The sequence below is a fragment of the Moschus berezovskii genome, chromosome 5 (assembly GCF_049115385.1).
Source record: "Moschus berezovskii isolate FMDL1 chromosome 5, NW_MosBer_1.0, whole genome shotgun sequence".
NCBI lineage: Eukaryota > Metazoa > Chordata > Mammalia > Artiodactyla > Moschidae > Moschus > Moschus berezovskii.
The window spans coordinates 70,450,134-70,476,492 of NC_142464.1; the positions used below are offsets into that span (position 1 = coordinate 70,450,134).

The 26,359-nt window shown below is 39.4% G+C and overlaps 1 protein-coding gene and 1 long non-coding RNA gene across 6 annotated transcripts in view; one reads left to right on the forward strand and one right to left on the reverse strand.

Moving 5' to 3' along the window:
• ATP8A1 (ATPase phospholipid transporting 8A1) overlaps positions 1–26,359 on the reverse strand; it is a 244,089-nt gene that overhangs the window by 68,055 nt on the left and 149,675 nt on the right. For all 5 annotated transcript variants that reach the window (XM_088836319.1, XM_088836317.1, XM_088836318.1 and 2 more), the window contains one exon: positions 13,872–14,044. In XM_088836319.1, coding sequence (XP_088692445.1) covers positions 13,872–14,044 — 173 coding nt within the window. The remainder of the gene's footprint in view (positions 1–13,871; positions 14,045–26,359) is intronic.
• LOC148777851 (uncharacterized) overlaps positions 17,230–26,359 on the forward strand; it is a 44,774-nt gene continuing 35,644 nt past the window's right edge. Inside the window, exon 1 of the long non-coding RNA XR_016037446.1 lies at positions 17,230–17,360. This is a non-coding gene — a long non-coding RNA (uncharacterized LOC148777851). The remainder of the gene's footprint in view (positions 17,361–26,359) is intronic.

Genomic DNA, 26,359 nt, shown 5'->3' on the forward strand with positions numbered 1-26,359 from the left:
CCAAGGTTCTAAAGCTAAAATCTCAGGACAATTCTAAACTCTTGCTTACGAAGAAGAAAGTCACACCTTTCTGGTCAACCTCAGGGCAGGGACAGGTGCCAATATTATGGATGTGCTGAGAACCGTTGAATGTTACCTCATTGGGGCAATTCCATCAGAATGTGGCTGCCTCTAACAAGAGCAGTGCTTGGGTAAAGACACCGGGGAAGCATAGGGATTCCCTAAGCTCAGATGAACCCTATCTCCAAATTTGCCTCAACTTAGGACCCAGCTTTCATCTTTCCTTCAAAAGGAATATTACTGCCCCACAGGGCAAATGGGGAAAAATAGTCTCACAGGAATAAGACAGGAGAAGCTCATGAACACAAATAAATACAGTAACTTATAAGAAAACAGAACTTGTAAAAACAAACCTAACAAGAATTAAAAGAAGTATGAGGGGGAAAAATACCCTGGAAAGATATGGGAAGATACTGAACATGAGAGACCGAAATAAGCAGTTATAAAGAAGAACCAATTAAAAATATGTTATATAAAAATGTAACTGCCAAAATAAAGAAACCAATAGGAAACTGATATAACCTGAAAGTGCAAATTAAAAGATTTCCCAAAAGATACCAGGAAATTAAAGGACACATTGGGAGAAAAATGAAATGAAGGAAAAAGGGTGACTACACATATATAGTGGGAATCCAAGAAGAGAACAAAAAAGGATAAATGAAAAGAATGATGAGTAACTTTCCAGAATTAAAGAAAGATATGTATCTCCTTAGACCGAAATGATATAGCACCAAAATGTAAGAAAAAGTTTCCTATCACCAGACATATTATGGTTAAACTAAGATTAAGAAATACTTCTATAGCCTCTAGAGAGAAAAAGTAGATCACTTATAAAATAAATAACCTACTAATCCTGGATGGATGCACAAAATTATTTAATATCCAGCTTTTGTCTTTATGAGGGAGGGGAAGGAAAGGAAAGACATATTAATACATACAGACAAGAAGCACAAGTATGGTTGTCAGAAGATTAACAATAATCAGACACAGTATAGATATAGATTGTAAAGCTTTCAAACCAGCTAAAGAAAATTTTATTTAACTTGTATGCATAGTACATCATGTGAAATGCCAGGCTGGAAGACTCAAGCTGGAATCAAAACAACCTCAGATATGCAGATATCACTCTAATGGCAGAAAGCATAGGGGAAATCAAGAGCCTCTTGATGAGAGTGAAAGAGGAGAGTGAAAAAGCTGGCTTAAAACTGAACATTTATAAAACTGACATCATGGCATCTGGTTGCATCACTTCATGGCAAACAGATGGGGAAAAAGTGAAAACAGTGACAGATTTTATTTTCTTGGGCTCCAAAATCACTGCAGTGACTGCAGCCATGAAATTAAAGGAAACTTGTTCCTTGAAAGAAAAGCTATGATAAACCTAGACAGAGTATTAAAAAGCAGAGACATCACTTTGCTGATAAAGGTCCATATACTCAAAGCTATGGTTTTGCCAATAGTCATGTACGGATGTGAGAACTGGACCATAAATAAGGTTGAGTGCCAAAGGATTGATGATTTCGAACTGTGGTGCTAGAGAAGACACTTGAGAGTTCCTTGGACAGCAAGGAGATCAAACCAGTCAATCCTAAAGGAAATCAACCCTGAATATTCACTGGAAGGACTGATGCTGAAGCTGAAGCTCCAATACGTTGGCAACCTGACGCAAAGAGCCAACTCATTGGAAAAGATGTTGCCACTGGGAAAGACTGAAGGCAAGAGGAGATGAGGACAACAGAGGATGAGATGGTTGGATGGCATCACTGACTCAATGGACACGAATTTGAACAAATTCCAGGAGATAGTGAAGGACAGGGAAGCCTGGCGTGCTGCAGTCCACGGGATCACAAAGAGTCAGAAACAACTTAGTGACTGAACAAAAACAACAATGAAAATCTGTTTCATTCACACAGTAGAAGTTATGGGAAGAATAAAGAAATAAAAAGCATAATAAATGGAAAACACAAAATAAGACTAAAGAAATAAGGCTGAATATGGCAATAAATATAATACGTATAAATGGGTTAAATTCACTGATTGACAACTTATTGATCAGAGATGGATCAACATATCTTATTTTGCTGTTGTTGATTCTTTCAAGATTCAGGGATGATTTCCTTTAAGCTAGACTGGTTTGATCTCCTTGCTGTCCAAGGGACTCTCAGGAGTCTTTCCAGCACCACAGTTCAAAGGCATCAATTCTTTGGCATTCTGCCTTCTTTATGGTCTGGCTCTCACAACTGTACATGATCACTGGGAAGATCATAGCCTTGACTACATGGACCTTTGTTGGCAGAGCGATGTCTCTGTTTTTCAATACACTGTTTAGGTTTGTCATTGCTTTCCTGCCAAGAAGTAATCATCTTCTGATGCCATGGCTGTAGTCACCATCCACACTGATTTTAGAGCCCAAGATGAGGAAATCGGTCACCACCTTTCCCCTTTTATTTGCCATGGCAATTAACATGTCATTTGTTACCCAAATGTTATTGACTGGAGAACTTTCAGTATTCACTTACATACAAATTGCTGGCCACAGGTTTGGTTTCTACAAAAATCCCCCAGTCAACAATGTGTTAAAAGGAGATACACTTCATAATAACATCTAAGATAACATTTATTTGCTCACTATGTTTTGAACTCTTTACTTGTTTTAATTATTTCGATTCTCAGAAGAACACTATATGAGATAGGTTACTAGTACTGCCAGTTTACAAATGAGTGCACTCAGGCTCAGAGAGATTTACACAGCTTAAGATAAAATAGCAAGTGAGTGGTAAAGCCAGAGTTCAACACTCAGTTTAGTTCAGTTGCTCAGTCGTGTCTGACTCTTTGCAACCCCATGAACCGTAGCACTCCAGGCCTCCCTGTCCATCACCAACTCCCGGAGTCCACCCAAACCCATTTCCATTGAGTCGGTGATGCCATCCAGCCATCTCATCCTCTGTCATCCCCTTCTCCTCCCGCCTTCAATCTTTCCCAGCATCAGGGTCTTTTCAAATGAGTCAGCTCTTCGCATCAGGTGGCCAGAGTATTGGAGTTTCAGCTTCAACATCAGTCCTTCAAATGAACACGCAGGACTGATCTCCTTTAGGATGGACTGGTTTGATCTCCTTGCAGTCCAAGGGACTCTCGAGTCTTCTCCAACACCGCAGTTCAAAAGCATCAATTCTTCAGCGCTCAGCTTTCTTCACAGTCCAACTCTCACATCCATACATGACCTTTGTTGACAAAGTAATGTCTCTGCTTTTTAATATGCCATCTAGTTTGGTCATAACTTTCTTTTCAAGGACTAAGCATCTTTTAATTTCATGGCTGCAATCACCATCTGCGGTGATTTTGGGGCCCAGAAAAATAAAGTCAGCCACTGATACCACTGTTTTCCCATCTATTTCCCACGAAGTGATGGGACCAGATGCCATGATCTTCGTTTTTTGAATGCTGAGCTTTAAGCCAACATTTTCACTCTTCTCTTTCACTTTCATCAAGAGGCTCTTTAGCTCTTCTTCACTTTCTGCCATAAGGGTGGTGTCATCTGCATATCTGAGGTTATTCATATTTCTCCCGGCTATCTCGATTCCAGCTTGTGCTTTCTCTACCCCAGCATTTCTCATGATGTACTCTGCATATAAGTTAAATGAGCAGGGTGACAATATACAGCTGTGACATACTCCTTTTCCTATTTGGAACCAGTCTGTTGTTTCATATCCAGTTCTAACAGTTGCTTCCTGACCTGCATACAGGTTTCCCAAGAGGCAGGTGGTCTGGTATTCCCATCTCTTTCAGAATTTTCCACAGTTTATTGTGATCCACACAGTCAAAGGCATTGGCATAGTCAATAAAGCAGAAATAGATGTTTTCCTGAACTCTCTTGCTTTTTCGATGATCTAGCGGATGTTGGCAATTTGATCTCTGGTTCTTCTGCCTTTTCTAAAACCAGCTTGAACATCTGAAAGTTCACGGTTCATGTATTGCTGAAGCCTGGCTTGGAGAATTTTAAGCACTAAGCAGTGTAAATTTAGACAGGACAGCATCCTTAGCCACTACATTATACAGAATGATGGAGGATTTAGAGGGGAAAAAAATACAAGGCCTATATGAAACAAAAGAAGGCCAGGCTAGCAATTTTAATATCAGTATAGAATTTAGGGCACAGAACAGTCCATACTACTCAGAGAAAAAAATCTTTATATTCTTCTTATCAGAATGATATAAAAGTAAATTTGATAGGATGTCTAAGAGAAACAATTTTAATAATAGATACTAATGTGCTGAATATATATATATAAAATATTTATTCCTCACAAATCTATAAGAATAATTATTTTATCTCTATTTCTTTTTTCTTATTTATTTTATTGGAGTTTGATTGCTTTACAATGTTGTGTTAGTTCCTGCTGTGTGACAACGTGAATCAGCTATATGAATACATATATCCTCTCCCTCTTTATCTCTATTTCAAAGATACAGAAAACTGAACTGGAGAAGTTAAGCAGTGTGTTATTTGGCTAATAAGAGGTAGAGCCTGGACTTGAACCCTGGAAAGTCTGGCTCCAGAGCTTGAGTTCCAGATCATATGGCATTATAAACAGAAGGAAAAGGATGGACTGTTCGGTATTGGGACTGAACCCAAGACTGTTCAGTATTGGGTACTGGGATAATTTGCTTCCTATGTAGAAATGAATAATATTGGATCCCTTCACCTTTACACCACAAACATACGTTAAAAATAAGCTTAAAGACCTGTCCAAGAAACATAAATGTGTCAAGTTAACAGAAGGAAATGTAGGAGAATATCTTTGTAATTGGGAAGTTCTTACTATCTCAAAGCACAAATCATAAAGGGAAAAGCTAATGGAATTTGACTGTCTTGGGGTCAATTATTTATGCTCAAGGAAGAGTACCACAGACAGAAGTAAGAGGGAGCCAGATTAGAAGATATCTGCCATATCTAGACTCAACAAAGAATCAATATCCAGAACACACAAAGAATTCTTATATGAAAGCAGAAAGAAATATAGGAAACACAATAAAAAAACCATCTTCAATTGGAGAAGGAAATAGCAACCCACTCCAGTATTCTTGCCTGGAGATTTCCATGGACAGAGGAACCTGGCGGGCTACAGTCCATGGGGTTGCAAAGAGTTGAACACAACTGAGTGACTAACACACACACACAGACACACACAACCTTTTTCAATGTGTTACTTTTCTTCATAGCAAGTGGAATCACTGACTTTATGTCTAATATATAATAAATCATTACCATTCACAGACACACAGTAGTTATTGCCTTTTGAATATGCATGTGTGTATTTATTTTATTGAGTAACAGCTATAATGTGAAGGCAGGGAACATTTTTTTCTTCTTCTATTGTTCACTGCTCTGTTTATAGCATATATAAAGGTGTCTGGGACATAACGGGTTCTTTGAAAATGTTCCTTGAATGAATGAAAGAAAAAAAGAAAGAATGAATGCACTTCAAAAGCAAAAATCCAGAGAGGTAAATAGTTAAATAAGGAGCTATTCAATCTCCCTAGCAATCACAGAAACAAAAATTGAGACAAAGTGCTACTTTTCAAACATCAAATTGGCAAAGTTATAAAATAAGGAAAGCCAAGTGCTGGTGTTAAGGTAGGGAAATAGCAGCCTTCCTACATGGACTGGGAGTACACACTAGTTCAGCTGTTTTGGAGCAGTGAGACAATTCTGATGAACTGATATCAGAGCCAAGCATTCGCATTGCTAGGTATTAAGATATATCCTACTGTGTGGGTTCATACATTGGGTATTCATTTCAGCACTTTCCATGTTAGCAAAGATTTTGGGGCAACCCATGTGGCGATCACTACGGGAACAGATAAAATGGTGTATATACATCAGAGCAATAGTTAGCAGTGGTGTGAAAAAATAAACTTGTCCTGCTGCTACTGCTGCTAAGTCACTTCAGTCGTGTCCGGCTCTGTGCGACCCCATAGACGGAAGCCCACCAGGCTCCCCCGTCCCTGGGATTCTTCAGGCAAGAACACTGGAGTGGGCTGCCATTTCCTTCTCCAATGTGTGAAAGTGAAAAGTGAAAGTGAAGTTGCTCAGTCGTGTCCGACCCTGAGAAACCCCACGGACTGCAGCCTACCAGGCTACTCCATCCATGGGATTTTCCAAGCAAGAGTACTGGAGTGGCTTGCCATTGCCTTCTCCAAAACGTGTCCTACATATGGTAAATGAAAAGGTCTTGGAAACATGTAGAAAAATAGAAAAGGTAAAAAAATTATGCTGGGATATCATTATAAATAAATGTCTATTCTTCAGTTCAAATCACATATAACAATATTATACATTTTTCTTAGCTACACAGATACACAAATAAAGTATCACAGATAGGAACATACTAAATGAGAATGTTTGTGTAAAGAGGAGTGAAAAGTGACTGGGAATGTAGGGCAAACACTAAAGTAATATATAAAGATCCAAGAAGAATTTCCTTTAGTTCAAGACTCTGATGCTTCTAGCTTAGGGAGAAGGTAGGAAGGAATTCAGCCCGATTCCTTTGTTGCTTTTTTCTTTCAGCACCTTGCTGGCAGTTTTCCTTAAAACAGAGGGAAGGCACTGAGGTGACAGAGCAGGATCCACGTTTGTGGTCCTGGGTTCTTTTATTTATTTCTTTATGTTTTTAGCTGTGCTGTGTCTTTGTTGCAGTGTGTGGCTTTTTTCTAGTCGCAGGGGGTATGGACTACTCTCCAGTTTCAGAGCATGGGCTCTAGGACGTGCAGGCTTCAGCAGTCGCCACGCATGTGGCGTGTGAAATCTTCCCAGGCCAGGGATTGAACCTGTGTCTCGTGCATTGGCAGGCAGATTCTTAACCAATGTACCACCAGGGAAATCCCAGTCCTGGGTTCTTCATTTATCTCTTGTCATTTGCACTTCATTTTGAAACAGACTGACATCAGGACACACCCAGTTTTTAAGGGGTTTGCTTGAATCCAAACACATGGAAAGATTGAATGGAGATGCCAGACTGTCCCCACAGAATGTGGTGCAGCTGTCACCACAGAAAGAACACCAGTCATTTTGAGGAATCAGGGAGGAAGGGAAACAAGCCAGGTGAGGAGAGATGGGCAATGTCTCAGTTTTCAAGAAAGAAAGAGCCTATAAATTACAGACTAGGGAGTCTGGGGTGAATTCCCTCACAATTACAGGAAAATTTCTGTCAGAGTCAACTCCCTCTACTGTTCATTTATGAGCCACAGACACCCCCTAAAGAGCTGGCTGACTATGGTCCCAGGGTCAAATCCAGGCAGCATCCTATTTTTGCTTAAATTCTTGAGAGAACATAGTCACACCCATTCATTTACATATTAGAGTTCCTCCCAAGCTACACTGTCAGAGTTAAGTAGTTGTGACAGAGCTTGCATGGCCAGCAAAGCCTAAAATACTATCTGGTTCTTTACAGAAAACGTTTGCCCACTTTTGCTCCACAAAATATTCCCTTCTGGAAAATGCTACCTGGAACCATCTTGTCTTTCATGCTTCAATAAAAAGCCCATTGTTGACCGTTCACTTCTTTCTTCTCTCACTGCTCTCTTGGCAGCATGCCTTTTGTTTTCCAGTAGGATGCTGTTTCTCTTTTATCTTTAGTCCATGCCCCACAGCTTCTAGACTGCCATAACCTACCTACTATTCTACCTGATCTTGGCTCCTGGAACCCTAGTCTGGCTTGAAACACCAAACCACTAATTTGCCCTAAGCGGGGATCACTCAAATAGGCTTATTACCAAGAAGGTAATCACTAGAATCCATCAAGGGTTCAAGGAGAACCAGTTAAATCAAACTGACTCTGCCCCATATGGTGCGATTACTAGTTTGACAGAACAGAGAAATGCTGTAGGTTCCATATATCATGTCCTTCGTAAACTGGAAAATGAAATCCTTTCATTCTCTCATGGTAGAACTGAAGGTGAACTGCAAGTCATCTCTTTGGTGGATCTATATTTGACTGAAAAATACGTTACAGTACTGACTTACTGACTGATGTAAAGCTTTAGGGAGGCCTTTAGTGGAAGCCCTCAGAGCTCTGTACTTAAAACTGCTCAACAGAAAAAAGAATTTGAATATAGTTATGGAAGACATACATTTATTCCAAGTAAACAAGATACAAAACAGAGAGACTGAAATGAGTAAGATATAACTTAAGAGGGATGGTGACAGAAATCAAGATAGCAGTTATCCTTGGGAGGCTAATAAAATAAAGGCAGCATGAAAGGTCATCTGGGGTGTGGGTTATGTTTGGGTCATTGACACGGGAGTATGTTCACTTTGGAAAAATTCACTGAACTTTACACTTATGCTTGATGTACCTTCCAGGACAGTCTAACTCTGTTTTACCAGAATTATACAACCTGTGGTTCTAATTACTGTGTGTTTATGTATGTATATTGGTGTTGGTGGTTTGTGTAAATTTATAAAACTATAAAATGCTGTATTACAGTGGGATGCTACAGCATTTAGATTTCTCATAAATTTTTAGTTATTTTACCATCTAATATGGACTTCTCTGATGACGTACATTATAACTGGCTACCAGGTTGTAATATGGCCACATAGTTCCTTTAACATTACTACCTCTACCAGTAGAGGTAGAAAAGCAAATGAGATGATAATATTATAATAATATTATTAAAGCAAAATATATGGTTATGAAGTTATAAAATTTATTCAGTGTGTCCTCTTTTAGCCATGTATGAAAGAAATATTCTCTCAACATTTCCAACATTTATTCATATTTCCTTGGAAGCAAATATAGGGTTGACATTCATTAAGAATTTGTAAGTCTTCTCAAAGCCAGACATCTGCTTGGCATTCAACGTGTTCACAAACTTCTTTCTTTAAAGGAATGTCTGTTGAGCATTTAGTAGATTCATTTGTGCTTTATGGCTACCCTTTAAGTAGAACAGTTATTTAGAGAAATCCTTAAAGTTTAAGACAATCCTCAAAGATTCGAGAAGCAGATCTGTTTTGACCCTTTACTTAACATACTCAAGCAATGACAAAAAGTATTCAAGGTGTCCCTTTAGACCTCTTCTTGGAGGGCCCCTCGATCAGAAGGTTTTGCCTGGAATGCCACTCCCGAGTGACGACACTCACTGAAGTCAAGTGTTTTTTTATGCACTATGGGGAAATGGCCTAAAACGGGGTTAAACTTTGATTAGAGATGTTGCAAGTAGGGAAAAATGCTTACTTCAATTTAACTTCTGCTTCTCAGAAGACATGAGTACATAAATTATGTAGGAGAACGGTGATTACTAGACAGTCTAAAAGCTTGGAGGCTCTAGGCCAATTTTCAACCAACTGTCACAGAACATAAGTTTCAAAATATGTTTAAACTAAACTGACATCTACAGAAAAAATGTAAGATTCTTTGAAAGGCTGCCTTATGTGAACTGACGAGGATCTCAGAAACCACATGCCATTTAACACACAGCAATAACTCCACTGCAACATTCCCACTCTCTTCTGGAGGGCATATTAAAAGAGGTTGACCAGATGCTTCCCTGAATTAAGCAGATTTAAGCAGGAGACAGATTCTTCCTAGCATAAAAGTGGCCAACAGAGGTAGGGTTCATCCAAAGTCTGACAGGGCGAGAAGTCACCTGGCTCAGTGGCTTTCACATTGGAAGGAGCTGATCCAGGAAGGGTGCATGTGTGCATGGGCTTCACACCTTTGTATGCCAGAGAAGCTCCAATCTTAACTGCTGCAGACATCTAGGCTCCCTGGAAGACTTCACTGCTATATGGCAAGCTCTCCATTTTACAAGTCACAAAACCGTTCCATCAGGTATCCAAAGTGCCAGAGAGGTAAAGTTGAAACAAGTATTTCATGAATCCCCAACTATACAAGCTGTGAGACCTTAGGGCATAAAATATTGGTCACTGAGATGAGAAATTATTACCTGGTACAGTTAGTTTGCAGAATACCTCTTGCTTTTAGCTGTGTACACACATCTCCATGAGTCTTGGAGCAGGTATTTCCCCTCTCCCTGTGCAAGGAGTTCCGGGGAGCCTGTGAAATCTCTAACATGGCAAATTCGATTTTACATGTTTGTGTAAAATTGGTACAGACCTTTCATTTGTTCTTCAAAAGTATCTGTGATCACAATGAACGGAAAAAAATCAATGTATTTCAAGAAGGGAACAGATGAGAAGGGCCATAAGAGGAGTAGTTTATAACCAGGAAAACTTACCTTAGCATAAGAGGCACATTTCCTATTGAGCTACTCAGGTTATGTGGGTAAATCTGCACAGACGTAAAAGCAAAAACTGCATGTGGCATCTATGAAAATACAGTACTTGGTAGACTGATAAAGACAGACTTTATTGTACTTCTTGGGTTTTCCATAATTGAAAAATTTATCTGATGTAGAACATGCAACTTCATTCTGTAAACCAAAACCAGGACTCCAAAGCCCTGAATAATTTGGGGGCCAGGGGATTATTCCTGTCTCTGAGTATTCCCTTTAGAAAATGATGGTGAGTAAGAGATGTAATGACAGCTGACAGAGAACAACTGTTTCTTTCAATCCAGCTGTAGACTCTTCAGGGAAAATGCTCATCTTTATAACTGTGTCAATTAGGCAAACACTAAAAACTGCCTCCTGCCCTTCATGTTGATAATGTCAGGGAAGAAAGTGGCTGATGTAATCCTGAAGATGAAACTAATGGCCAGAGCCTCATTATCCATTAAGGGAGGCTTTCCCCCTATTTCACTCTAGCAAAGAGAAGATGGCAGAGGAAGAGCAGATTCTGAATTATCTTCACTTGTGGACTGACAAGAAATAAATTGTAAAGTAGTTTAAGGGGAAGACCCAGAAAGCCATCATGAAACGTAAACGAATTTGGGAAACAGTGGCCCACTGTATTTTGAAATAATATTCGGTATTTATGTGGAGGGTTTCTTATAATGGAGTGAAATAGAGAATTTCCTGAGGCAAGGAGATTACAATCATCTGAGAAACCAGGAGCCAGAATGTATGCATTCAATTGTAAAGAAGGGTCTATAGAACTGCCCACCTATTCCTCACAGCGACGAATCATCATGGAAATGATGCTTCAAGGTCAGTAAGCGAAATAACAAGAAGATGGTCTGTGCCCATAGTTTAAATGCCAAGAGGCACCAGGCCAAGAAGGTGCAGAGACATAAATCGGGCAGAGGCACTGATGTATTGATAATGATGGGCTTAGATGAGTTCCCAAAGCCAGACGGGAAGCTGAACCACAGTCCTTGTGGGAAAAGACAGAATATGATGGTAATGAGAAGAAAAAAGCAGAGGAAAGCGATTTTACTTTTAAAAAGTCCCCTAAAACTCTACATAAAACTCTTAGTGTCTGCATAGAGAACTTCACGGTCCTCCAACATGCATAGACAGGATGGAGGGAGGAAGAGGCCACACACATCTTCATAAATGCAGTGTCAGAGCTGAGCTGCACATTCAGTGCAGAGTGCGAGTCCCTCCCAGGGGGCCTGGGACCTGGAGGAACTCTAAGGTCCCTGTGACTTGTGAGCTTTCAGAACAAGGATCTCAGGAGGGAATTTCACAAGCACAGAACATATTTTTTTTTAATCCCTTGATTCTGCTTTCTAGTTTTTCTCTCCCTCTGCTATTGTTTAATTTTGTGGTTCGACTTTTTGAAGAATGGTGGGAGGTGCCGAGTTAAGCAATACTCTAGGAATGAGGCTCAGCTGCGATGAAACTGGCCTCCCACATCTTTCAAACCGATTGTGAGTCTGTTTAAAACAAAAGACAGACATAAACACGAAGGAGCAGGCAGGATGTCTTATTCATCCTTGTATGTGTAGCATTCCCGCCCAGCACACAGTAGGCACAGAATGAGTGCCAGCTCAGGGGAACTGGTTCTTTTATCTAAACAGCTCTGTGTTCTGTTTCTGAACAGGAGCCAATAGCCATATCACTTAATGTGTTTTTGAGCAATCTTTTGTTGATCCTTGTGATCCTGTTAATGAAAGTGATTAAACAACCAAGTCTGGAACAAAATTATCCTGATGGGAGAGTGTCAGAGTTGAACATTACTGAGACTTGGTCAAGAGATCGGCAAGGAACCAAGACAAGTCACTGGAAAAGCAGATTTAAGAAATCATGAGCATCCTCATGCTTTTAAAATGAGACAGGCAAGATAAAATAATTTCTATATTTTTTCTTCATGGTTAAGCTGAATCTGATTATTACTAATGTTAAATATCTAATACAATATTGCCTAAAAGCTTTAGAGTAATAAATAGCATTTATTAATACATGCCATAGGCAAGAAAAATTAAATGACTGATATAATTAGATTCCTAGGAATAATAAGGGCTTCCCAGGTGGCTAAATGGTAAAGAATCTGCCTGTCAATGCAGGAGACTAGGGAGACTCCTGTTTGATCCCTTGGCTGGGAAGATCCCTTGGAGGAGGAAATGGCAACTTGCTCCAAATGGCAACTTGCTCCAACTTGTTCTTGCCTGGAGAATTCTATGGACAGAGGAGCCTGGCCATGGGGTCACAGAGTTGGACATGACTGAGCAACCGAGCGCAACAACAGGAATAATAAGCAACTCTTAATGCTGAATGTAATTTTATAGGCTCAAATGATACTTATCAGGGAAACTTATTAAGTATGAGTTAAACTATATTTCACAAAAAACCCCACTGAAATTTAGGAAATATCTATAAGGCATGGCTTATAAGTTTGGTGACAATATCATATCTAGGATATTTAAATAAAGAAACAAGTAAAGCCTGGACCAAAAAGAAAAGCTTAAAAGCAGAAGATTCTTTTATTAATAAATATATTTTAAAAGAAAAATAAAGGCCAATAGTACAGTTTTCAAGATAAAGTTAAAAGCAAAGATTCAGAGAAATTCTTTAGACGTCTTGCTAATATTTCACCTTTCATTAAAAGAAAGCAATTTGAGAAACTGCTACCCCAGACCTAGTCTGACCAGCTGGTTAGATTGAGCAAGTGGGTCGCAAAGAGGAAAATCTTTGCATTTCATGGTAACCAGAAGGGAAGAGACTGGGCATAGGCATAAATTTACTTTACATTTTACGAAGACATGAGAAAGATTCTTTGACAAGAAGTTCAGGAAGCACTGGAGCTAAACAGTTCACAGAAGTACAATTCTATGGAGGAGGCCTTGATAACTCAAAACAGACTTTAACTTAGGATATACGCAATATTACAAATTAGAGGGCAGAAGATTGTACGGTCAATAAATAGCCTTCAGAAAAATGCTTGGCTATTTGGAAAATGATTCACTTAGTGCCTCCCACCATGATTTCCCCACAAATAAGTCCAACTCACAGAATCAAAGATATAAGTGTAGAAAATAGAACCTTTAGAGAGACAACCCCAGACAGAAATGCAGATCAATAGTCTTAAACATAGAATGGCAAGAAACCTGCTGATTCAAATTATGAACAATTATCATTAACGACGGGCTTCCAAGCAGGACTCACTTTCAAAACAGCACCTTAGCTAAATCCACTCTCTCACAGCTCCAAGTCAGTGACTGAGCCTCACCATTTCTGCTCAATGAGGGACTCCTGCCAGACAGTCCTGTGAATAGACCTGTCCACTGGCTTGGCCACAATGTTCTCAAAGCTATCCCACTTTGTGAACCCTGAGTCCTGAATGAATGAATTAACAAACAACTGACATTTACAAGTTCGAGATAAAATAACTTCAAGGAACATTAAAAATCAAGAGCTCAGGATCTAGTTGCTCTTTACTGAAATCTGACAAATCCCAGAGAACTTACCTGCAGCAAATAACAGCTTTGCATGACAAAGCTAAGTCCAGGAAATACTGCCTCACTCCAAAAGTTAAGGCATACTTGAGGGTTTTCCCATCAATTATAAGAGCAAAGTCATTCTCCTTCCGAAGAGCATCACCCAGGGTAGTGCAGTGACGACTGAGAGTTTCCCGTGTTCCCTGTAAAATTAAACAAGAAACGCCCTCAACACTTACTCCCATTTATTCGGTTGTTCAGCAACTACACTTAGTTATTTTTAGTGCTTTTTATGTTTCAAATTGCTTTTACATACCTCCATTCATTAGATTCTCACAAAAGCCCCATCAGAGAATATTGGACAAATGTTATCATAAAAAGTAAGTGACTTCTTTAAAGTCATACCCCGTTCCTCCCAGGGCTGGAATCAGATTACACGTCATCCATTCCCCTGCCATTTTTGCTCATTATTCCAAGCACACAATCAAAATCTTGGGAAAATATTTTCAGTACATTATCTTCTTAAAGCACAACACCACCAAACTAGTCGAAAGTGCTTAGTTATGAATCAAGGACCGATGCTGAAGCTGAGGTGCCAATACTTTGGCCACCTGATGAGAAGAGCCAACTCATTAGAAAAGACTCTGATGCTGGGAAAGATTGAAGGCAGGAGGAGAAGCGGACGACAGTGGATGAGATGGTTGGATGGCATCACCCACTCAATGGACATGAGTTTGAGCAAGCTCTGGGAGCTGGTGATGGACAGGGAGGCCTGGTGTGCTGCAGTCCATGGGGTCACAAAGAGTCAGACACGACTGAGCGACTGAACAACAAATGAATCAAGGGGAAAAGTTGGAGAATACAATTTAAATAATCAATGGGGTTTCCTTCAGAAGTATTCAATGCAATTGAAATTAATTCCCAGTAACCCAGAAGAGGAAGTCATATAATCTCTTGCCACTTCATGAATTGGCATCTGTAATTTCAATCATGATTTCATGATGCTGTATTTCAGTGGAGGAGGGTGATGTGTGGCCCTAGTAATCTTGGCAGATCCAATAAAAGAACCCATTCCATCAATGAAGAGTTCACTTTCAGGCAAAATAAAAAACCTTCAGTGTCAAGGAAGGCTTTGTTCACCTCAACCATACAGAAGGGTTGTATCTATCTCCCTCTGTTAAGAATCACTGCTTTCCTAACTCTTCAAAGGGAAAAAGTTTTAAGATACTTAGTATTTCTTTCCAAATCCTGTACTCTTCCTATAACCTAATAGGGACAGCTTATTTCAATAGAGCCCCAAATATGATTATTATTATTTTTAAAAAATTATTTATTTATTTATTACCCTGTCACATGTGGATCTTAATTCCCTTACAGTTCAAACTCATGTCCCCTTCATTGGAAGCATGGAGTCTTAATCACTGGATCACCAGGGAAGTCTCAAGCCTTGACAATACAAAGAAACAGAACACAGGCTCTGCACAAGGAAGTGTTGTTCTGAGTGCTATAGTAACTGAGTCTGTAGTTATTTATATAACAAATTTAACAAATCCATATTTATAGAATAAAATATACCTATAGTAAAAACAATACTTATAGAACTAATTTTTGTTATACTCATGGGAGATATAATTATTGTTCCAATTTAAGACTGTGGTACAGTTATCTGAGTTATCTTCACAAAGAAGGAAGCAAAGGCAGAGGTAATTAACATTTTATATTGTGGATTTTTGAAGGTGGTTTTGCATTCATATTTCAAATGTGGTTAACACTCTGTTCTGTAATTTCAGAATCTATTTATCAAAATAATAGAACCGTGCTGTACTGTAAAGTAAGACTGCCCATTCCTCCCAATACTGGGACTTTGTTTAACACTTCCCCTGTTCCTTGTTACACACAGTGACATGAAGGACCACCATATAGCAGCATTCTTTGCAGAATTCTCTGTTCACACTTTACATCAGAGGGGAAAGAGCTGTTTTAATTTACAGACCTCACCCTCCTATTTCCTGCTGGAAATTTTTGGCCCAAGAGAATTTAAGAAAATGAGGCGAAAAAAAAAGTCAGTAAAATTCTGCAAGCAAAATTTACCAATGACTATCCATAGTTGATTACTCTGGATTGTCTTAAAAGCAAACTCCCATAGAAATAAACAACCAAGCAAATTAATGGACTGATAAAAAATGAAAATAAAACAATATTTAGCATGAACCACACACCAGTCATGATTCCAAGGGCATACACACAGATACAACACTTGAGTTAACACTTCTTACACACCTATGCAGGAGGTATAACTATTGCCCCATTCTGCAGATGATAAGCGTGAGACTTTAAAGTTCCTTGCCCCCAAAACACATGGCTACTAAATGGTGAAACCCAACTGAGAGTTATATTTCTGTGCTAGCTTGTCTTTCTCCACATTATCCAGCAAAAACAAAACCAACAGTACCAGGCATAGCAAATTATAAACGGAATCCCCAGACCGTTCCCTCTGTTGTCTCCCCCGAGCCCTCATCATCTGCGTCTCATCTCCTCTTTACCGCCAACAGAGACTTCTCTTCACAAAACAAGCTCGAAACACGAATCATGCCTCTTTCTGCTCTCAAATTTTTCAATAGCTTGCTACTACTTACAAGATAAAAACCAAAACCTAAGCCCAGGGAACTTCCGTTGACTCCTTTATCCCCTCCCTGGGCCGCTCTTTCCTCCTGAGGATATTCCACTATCTCTTAAACCAGGCTTACCTTCTCAAACCCTCATAGATGCACTCCCTGCTACCAAGTGTAAGTCCCTCTATGCTACCAAGACCTTCAGATCCTTGAGGGAACAGACGATGCTTAATCTCGTTCCCAGCCACAAACACAGCTCCTGCAACTACAGATGCTCAGGAAAAGTCATGTTTATGGAATGAGAGCACTGATAAATTCTGATTTCACCCTACTTGCAGCAGTCCATTTCCCCTCTATTATCACTTCTGATTTGAGAGAGAGACAGACTGACAGAGAGAGAGGTCAGACTTCTCTTTCATGCTCTTTAATTTTCTAGAGAATAATCCCTATTACTTCGACCTTCTTTCAAACTAAGGCACTGCCCACTAAAATGCATGTGTGTGTATTTGTGAATCTATTTGTCTGCCTGCTTATCTACCTACTTATCCATCCATCCATCCGCCACTCTGTTTTTTTTTTAAGCTTTTGCCTCACTCCTGATTTGAAAAGGCAAATGAAACCTGAGATGCACCTAAGGAGGACTTCCGATTTCCTTACAGACCAGCTGCAAAGCGAGATTGCAAGGCAAGTGAACTCCTGAGTTGTGCAAGCTCCCTCATGAACCAGCTTGAGGGCCACAGTTCTGTACGCCCAACCTTCCCTCCTTCCAGGCTGTTCTCTAACACCATAAGACGTGTTGAGAACTTATTTGTGGCATCAGGACCCCTGGGTCTGCTGGATGATTATCACAGATCTTCGGCAAAATCGAAAGGTGTCAGGAGATGTGACAGAGGTCACGATTCAGAAGGTGAGTCAAAATCTTCACACAGTGAATTCTTTAGTCAGCCCACCTCGGGTGCAAGGTAACAACCACAGAAAAGCTGCAAACATTTTCTTATTTTAGTTTACAGTTTCCTTTTGTAAGCAGATCTGTCGTCGGCTGTGTGCTGCCAGTTACATGTTGTATTTGACCCTTATTTATACTGCCAGGAGTATTTTAAAATTCCTTTATTTATGAAAGTTTATTGCTTCTCCCTTAAGCCTAGGAGCCATACTTTATGGCCATATTGCATTGGAGCTTATCTCCTGTAGCTAGAAATAAATTTATTACTACATTAGCTGTTGCTTTGTTTTCTTTTTGGCTACTGAAGGGGGAAATGTTTAAACATTTAAACTTAGTGACATGTGAAAGTGAAAATATATAAATGAAAAGCTAACTCAGAAAAAGGATAAAAGACCACAGAGTACAACAAAATAAGAGCTCTGTCTCCCTTATGCTACAAAGTCTTATTTGTGGGCTGAAAGAAAAGGAGCATCTGTTGCCATAATCAGGGAGTCAGAAGCACAGGCAGTTTGGGGAGACAGGCAGGGGTCCAGGCGGCTCACCAGATGGGGATCCAGGTACGGGAGGGAGCCGCAGGGAAGGTGGGATCTGCCTGCACCTCCTGCAGACTGCATCCCACGTGGACATACATTTGAGCACTCAGCTATCTGCTCCCTGCTCACGGCCTGCCCCCCAGCCAACTGCTCATCAAGAGCCCTTAGGCGCTCCCTCCATGCCTTCCTGCTTTGCCAAGTCACAATCCAGTCCACCACCCACATTTCTCTGCTCTTACTTCCGACCCTACAGAAAGAAAGAAAATCATCTCCCCCAGAGGACAGGCTCTAACCACCTTTCCTCTTTTCTATGGGTGCTCATTGCTACTGATCGCTCCTTTCCCCCACGTCTAGCCAATTCCACTCTTTCCTGAGGCTACCCCAGACTCCAAATTTGCTCCTTGATACTACAGCTAAAAACATTTACAGTTAAGAAAGAATTCTCTTAACTTTCCTCTCTTAACTTCAAAAACTTCCCTTTACCTAATCCTTGCTGACTCCCGAGCCAGAGGTAGTAGGGTGGTGGGGGAGACCTGATTTTGCTCATCTCTGCTCCTCCCTCTTCTCCCTTGGATCTTTATTCTCCCCAACTGTCACTCTCTAAGACTACACACTGAAAACAATGAACAAAGAAACAAACTAAGACAAGTCCCTCTGACTCTGTTCTTTGAGTCCTCCAGGTGAGATGAATACCTCCACCTTTCAGACTGTCTAAATACTTGTTTATACTTACATAATGCAGCATGATGTATAATTGATTACCTGTCTATATCTCTAGGTCTCTCTGGGACTGAGCCCCTTGATAAAGAGATGAAATACAATTAATATGAACTTGGTGAAAAAGTAATAACCAAATTATTAATGACTGGAGAATCCCATGTGGGAAGTTGCAATCCTTTGTTGTGTGATTATTCTGAGGATTGTTTTTTGCTGCCCATAAAACTCCAGTGTAATCTTGACTACTCTTAATTAGAGCAGTAAATAAAATGTTAGCGTGTTTATTTTATGACAGAGGAAATGGAGAACAAAGTGATGGTTATGATCGAGCATCTCCTTCTATCTTATATAACATAAATTATCTAATGAATATAATGGAATCAACACCTAGACCAGCTACTTGGTGATCAAGGCAGGTTATATAACAGTAGACTGATGAGAAGAAAACAACTTGCAGTTGGTTTATAAGAAACATACTTGAAAAAGAAAGAAAAAAAATAAAAGAATGATGCTTGGCAGATAATAAGATCAAGCAGAATTTTTCACAAAAGATAACTCTGACCAAAGGGCCCTAATAAAATTCTATGTGAATCTTCAGGCTATTTCCTGGCCCAACAGATGACATGTTCATATAATACCTAACACTGTGGGGGAAATTTCCCACCCTCTCTTTCTTGAGTTCTTTTGGCTTGGTCTAATAATTAAACTGGCACGAGAGAGAGATTAACATGGGAAAAAACCCGTCAAATTTAATTAGTATATATGGAGGTCTCTAGAAATGGGACCTAATAAGTGGCCAAAGCATGCAGCTTTTATGCTTTTTAGAAAAAGAAACAATAAATTTATAAAGACTTGACAAGATAGAGAAGTTTAAACTTTGGTAGTAAATTAGTGAGGAAGTAACAAGTTTTGTTTAAACAGTCTTCTTGGCCCTAAATTTCCTATCTCTGGTGATAAGGATGTCTCTACCTCCTGGAGCAGAGGCTACCTTCCAAATGGGAGATTTATTTCTTGCTTTCTAAAGACACAGGAGGGTCAGAATGTTTTTCTTGGATTGGTTGGTTTTTCTAGAGTAACTTTAATTCAAAATATTTTAATTAAATTTATTTAGTTTTAAATAAATTAATATTAATATTTAAATAAATTTAATTAAATTTAATATTTTGAAGTAAACTTTAATTCAAAATATGCCAGTCTGGAATATTTTGAGAGGGTCTACCCTGAGCCACAACATACCCTCCAATGAAATAATTTTTTAAGAAATCAGAGACTGGCAGTTTTATGATAATTTTTTTTTTTTCACATTACTTTTACATGACCTTTGCCAAGGAAATCCTTGATAAAAATCACAGCGGGCACCCTAGACAATGAATACAATTTTACAGTGAAATAAACAGAAAGCCCTGACTTGTCTGGAAAGTATCCTAGCATGCAAGATGTCGTTTTCATTCTGGCAAAAACTCTGCTTGGAACAGCCTAAAGAACCCAGAGGCCAGATGTGCAAAGAACACGTTAGGCCACCTAAGAACTATGTTTTTGATGGCCCCAAATGTAATGTCGCAGAAAGCACCTGCATAAAAATGGCCCTTTTCAGCTTCTGGCTTTTCTTTCTGATTCCTTTTAGGGGATTATAGGACAGTTAGTCTTACTTAGGAACATATCCAGGGAATACCCTAGTAGAGAATGTGGCAACATCCCTAAGCAGAGGAAAATGAAAGCCTCTTATCTTTGCTTAGAAGGCTACTCTATTCCAGTCTAACCAGAAGAAATGAGGTGAAGATTACACACAGTCTAAGATGTAACACCTAAATGTCATGGCTCCCACACCCTGCTCCAAGGCTGCAGTTACTTACAGCGACAGAAGGAAATGTGTGAACACTCATCTTATCCCAGGGGGTGTCATCAGCAAGGCTAAACCAAACAGCAGAAGTTAAAAAAAAAGAGTATACATATATACTGCTGCTGCTGCTAAGTCACTTCAGTTGTGTCCGACTCTGTGCGACCCCAAAGACGGCAGCCCACCAGGCTCCCCTGTCCCTGGGATTCTCCAGGCAAGAACACTGGAGTGGGTTGAGTTCAAATTATATGTTGGTGTGTGGGTCTGAATACAAATAAGAACTCAGCACCTGTATTTTCCTGGGTATCTGTTAAATGTGTGCAGGTCAAATGGTAAACTTATGCTTACCATCATTTTATCATAAATTCACCACCAGTTAAATGAAATAAGCACAGAATTTTGGCTAATGTTGAAATACTTTTGGAAGACACACAATTTTGACCCTTGTCGGAATGGCTTGATAACTGTATGAAGCCTGTGCTTTTCACTTTAGTATTAGCACCTCTGGTTTTGGCTTCAGTTTCGGTTTTCACCTCCTTTCCACCAAAAGGGCAAAAGTCAACATACTATTACGGGAAAGTATCTTTTTGAGCAAGATGGGGACTCTGATGAAATAAGACAACATACCAGAGGTTGAGTCATTGTGAAATGACTTTCAGAGCTTGTCAGCTGATGTGTACAAGTCATCAGTCAGCGTAGAGAAGGCAGCCATCAACACATGGCAAATGCAGTGAGTGAGGGGAAGTCGCTCAGTCGTGTCCGACTCTCTGCGACCCCATGGACTGCAGCCTACAAGGCTCCTCTGTCCATGGGATTCTCCAGGCAAGAGTACTGGAGTAGGTTGCCATTTCCTTCCCCAGGGGATCTTTCTGAGCCAGGGACAAATGTGTAACCATAAGAAATGGGGCTTCTTTAGTTAGAAAGTCAAGAATGGCCGTGAGGGTTCAGATGGTGCTTCTGGGCATTGATAACATTGACGCAAACAATGGAGCCACACTGCAAAGAACTTAAGTTTCAGAAGACGAAACATATGCCGTGGCTAAGAACTCAAGGTATTCCTCAACTTTTGGCAGTTGCAGAGTATAAGGTGAAAACAAGGTAATCAAACATTTTTCATCTTCCTTGGAAAGGAAATATTTATTTTGAAAAAAAGTTCCTTAATGATGTGAAAGGAAAAAAACTAAATGAAAAATAAGGAGGAGTTTCAACCACTAACTTAAGTAAAAATACCAAGAACTCCAAAATACTTTTAGATCAGATGGCTACATAGATTCAGTGTTCTAGAAAGGATTATATCCCACATCACATGTCATAGGTAAGTTGATTTCATGGTGTATCAATAAACATTTTGCCAGGAGTACATGTATATTCCAATCTACCTCCTTAATTATTTTTTCATTTGACTAACTCTAGAAGGCAATCAGGGGCTCCCCAGGTGGCACCAGTGGTAAAGAGCCCAACTGCCAATGTAGGAGACATAAGAGACATAGGTTTGATCCCTGGGTTGGGAAGAGACCCTGGAGGAGGGCATGGAAACCCACTCCAGCGTTCTTGCCTGGAGAATCCCACGGATGGAGAAGCCTGGAGGGCTATGCTCCATAGGGTTGCAAAGAGACATGACTGAAAAGAGCTCGCATGCAGGCATGCAGAAGGCAATGACATGGTATCAGAATGGCTTGGGTTGAATCATTGCTCTCCCAGTTTAGGCAGGTTACTTCTCTGACTCGTGCTTTTTTTTTTCCTTTTTTTATAAGATTGGGTTAATATCTTTCATAGGGTTATTGCTGTGACAAGATGTGCTAACTCAGGCGTCCTGTCCAGTGCTTGGCTCAGAGGTGACATCTGAAAAAGACTAGTTCTTTTCCTTCCTCTGACATCAGATCTAACTGTATTATCAACACGTGATGAAGAATGAATGCTCTGCAACTTGTCAATCACCGCATAACATCAGTGCAATCCAAGTGGTATATTACTGAGATGATTTTCAGTTTCCTTTCGAAATCTCCTAACAGCAATTTGATTTCAATCTACTTTTTGATTACTAACACTCAACTCTACTAGCTACTATTTCTTTTATATAAAAACTATCTGGAAACCTGTCTTCCCTCAATCATAGAAAAGATAGCATCATCCCTTCCCATATGATATCTGGCTCTTGGTAGACAGTAGGAGGACAAATATTTATAAAGTTAACTTAGACTGTTCTTCTTTATCTCTAAATTTCTGTCTCTAACCTGATATAACTCTTGAGCAGAAAATAAATTGAAAGTTACAAACTGATTGGCATTTCTCTCTTACTATCTGTTTTTTGCAGATGACCACATCAACATATGTTAGACTTTAAGCTCCCATAAAGAATATAAAGTTATATATATATATATGCAGAGAAAACAGCATTGAGACCCTCAGAAATAGTTGGTTGAAAACAATGATAAAGAAAACAGTGAGGACTCACTTTGCTGGCATATTTTTCAGCAATAACACCATCACCTTAACTTCTTAGGTACTGATTATTTTTTAAACCAGATTTATAAATATTCATTGGCAGGGGGAAACCTCAATTGACCTACTTAGTTTTAAAACCTACTATCAATTAACATAAGATGTCAAATAAGAGGATACATATAAGAATCTTAAACTAACATATTTCATTAGCTGTTTTGGTGGTTTGTGGCCCTATCTCATCACCATTTAAGACGAGGTGTTTATAAATTTATGGCCAGATAATGTTTCATTCTTTCTCTATTTTCACACTCTCAGAATTCACAATCTAAAATTACAAATTAACAGAGTATTCCAAGGACATTCTTAATAATACATTATGACCGTAACAAGTATGGACAATGTTAGCATGTGCTTAAAGAGTAAGTTATGACTCCCATAAGAACAACGTGGATAAATCATTGGGTATTATTTTTTGACAATGTGTTATTGATTGAGAGAACCACAGGACATTCCATATACCCCCATGCAACACATATATCAACGACTCCTTTACTGCAGGCTGTACGTTGTACGTTTAATGTACTGCAGGCTGGACGCTGTACTGATCTGTACATTGTAAAGATCATATACCTGAGACTAAAGAGAAACTATATTTATATACAACTGGTCCATTTAGTATTCATCCCAGTCAGGATCACTAGCTTTATTGGACAGTTTCTGACCAAAAAATCTGGCGTTTCTAAACTCCTAGGCTATATTAGAACATAACCTTCAAAAAACATATTCATATAGAATCAAACCAACATAAAGTAATTTTTCCAAAATAGGTAAAGGCAGACAGAAGGTGAAATCATGGACTATGTGGGAAAAGGGGAGGGTGGGATGATTTGAGAGAATAGAAATGAAACATGTATATTACCATATGTAAAACAGATGACCTGTGCAAGTTTGATGCATAAAGCAGGGCACTCAAAGCTGGTGCTCTGGGACAACCCAGTGGGGTGGGAAGGGGAGGGGCGTTTAGGATGGGGGGACACATGTACAACCATGGCTGATTCATGTTGATGTATGGCAAAAACCAACACAACACTGTAAAGTAATTAGCCTCCAATTAAAACAAATAAGTTAATTTAAAAAACAAATGGTCAAAGAGGTCTTCTAAAACAGCTTAGTGGAAAACAGTCAAGTGAATGAATTTAATCAATACATATTTTGCTAAACATAATGGAAAGGGAAACAAAAAAAATCTTGCTCATGCTTTGCTGATATGCAGATATGAGCTTTCCAGGGCAGGTGTAGATATAAAACACTGTAATTGAGGAAATGGTCCAATCTCCCAATAGGGTCATGCCATGTGAAAAAGGTCAAAGGTTACAGGATGGAAGAAGGTAGGAAGAGGAAGTTGTAGAGCTGTGTAAATTGCTCTTGGCCCCTGGGCAGAGGTTTGGGATTTGGAGTTATGATAGGTTCCATCAGGCAAATAACTCCTTGTGAGGCATCTAGTCTCATTTGGGGTACCCTAGAGAGAAAGGCTGAGAAGTGTCTAATCTGGGTCCAAGTCTGTCTTGCAGTGTAGGATGGAGGCACCAAGCAAAGAAAGACAAACCCCGGGAAAGGAAGGAAGAGTGAGGCAGGGGCTATAATTATATAATTTAAATAGTTTTGTGGATAAAGGCTTTTACCAAAGCCCTCATAGTAATTATTTGAAACCACCACTGAAAGTCTCCTAAACACTTATTTTGAGTTTGGTATTAAATATTCTCCAGCGGCGGCAGTGACTCAAGTGCTGGAGGAAGCGTCCTGGAGGAACTGGGTGGGCAGACGTCCAGTCTCTCGTATGGCCTTCAGTTCAGCCAGAAGAGACTGCTTAGAATATACAACCATTTTTTTGAAAATAAGCAAATTACCAAATCAACGGTTTGGAGAAAGTAACAACTGGTGTCTGTGAGAAATTCTTACCAAGAACCACAAAGAAAGCTAAGGTTGGGTCCATTTTCCTAATGATTTGAATTAATTCATGTAGGAATACAGAGGAATCATTACTGTGTTTTCTCACTGCAAATACCAAAGGCACACCATTTCCATTATTTTCAACATCCATTAAAAAAAAATCTATGTACAACTGTCATAGTAAAATGGAAGATAGGGTCTTTTGTAAATTTCATAAATACAAGATACCCACCACCATCAATTCCCAGAAGAGCACTCCTTTTCCAGCTGCTCTGGCACCTTGGTGGTGAGTAGGAAGGGAAGCAGAGACAAGTTGGAAAATCTGGGGGGGGTGCTCCCAGAAGGCTTTTTTCTGGGACTAAGGCCCTGTTATTCCTGGAGAAGGAAGGGTTGTTTAAAAACAAAAGGAAAAACAATTTTGGGATTAAAGTCATCTAGGTCAAAATTCAGGATCCCACATTTGCTAATCCTGTGAACTCACAGTCTCCATCTGTAATTGAGACAGACATTATCATTCATGTAGGAATGGAGGCAAAAAGCAACTATATGCCAATAATAAAGTAAAAATGAAAAAAGGAACAGAGGCAAATGCATACAGACACACCTGGGACATAGCTTCCTGCAAACTGTCAATTTTATAACTCATCAAAAGATATGGGTGGCAGGAAGGCAAAAAAGTCCCAAGGCACAGCAGTCTGTTCCCCTCAGAACTGCCCACAAGCTGTGAGGAGATGGCAACAGGGTAGACTGGTTAGAAAGGATTTATCGGTAATTCTAGGTTCAGAGAGCTCTTGAAAGAGCTCAGATGTTTAGCCAAAAAAAAAAAAAGAGAGAGAGATAAAGACTACTCAAGCTTGTGGCAGGAAGAATTTCTCAAAACAGAAATACTATGAATTTGTGAACAACTTCACTTTGGGTTCTGCACACAAGCCAAGATTACTGAATTTTGTTTAACAAAAGGGGACACATTTAGTTTTTCTGAGACCAAACAATGGACTTGATGGAACTTTTTCAACCACAAACTTTGGTTTGTGGCAGACACTATCTTAAATCAGAGGAAAAGAGAAAAGATAATTTGTTCATATGTTATTTTCATTTTTTGTAATGTGACATTTTTTTTTTTTACTAACCCATTTCTCTCAAATGTAACAAAGTTCGCTTTCTTTACTGAGCGCTACTTGAAGCAAGCTGTGTGCCAGACAGTATTTGAACAATCACCCTGCAATGGGACACAAAACACAAAAACACATCTCTGCTTCTGATAGGGACACATTAACACCTTAAACTTTAAACTGAGCTCTTAAACATTTTCAGGCCAAAAAACTGAAACAACTTTGCTAATGGTAACAGAGAATTCACAATCCTAAAGGTCCAAAGCTGGCAGTGGAAGAAAATTCACTGTGGTTTAAAACCTGCCTGAACTGTTTTTCAAAGCAATACAAAATGTATTGTATTAGACTCATGGGACATATCAAGACAAA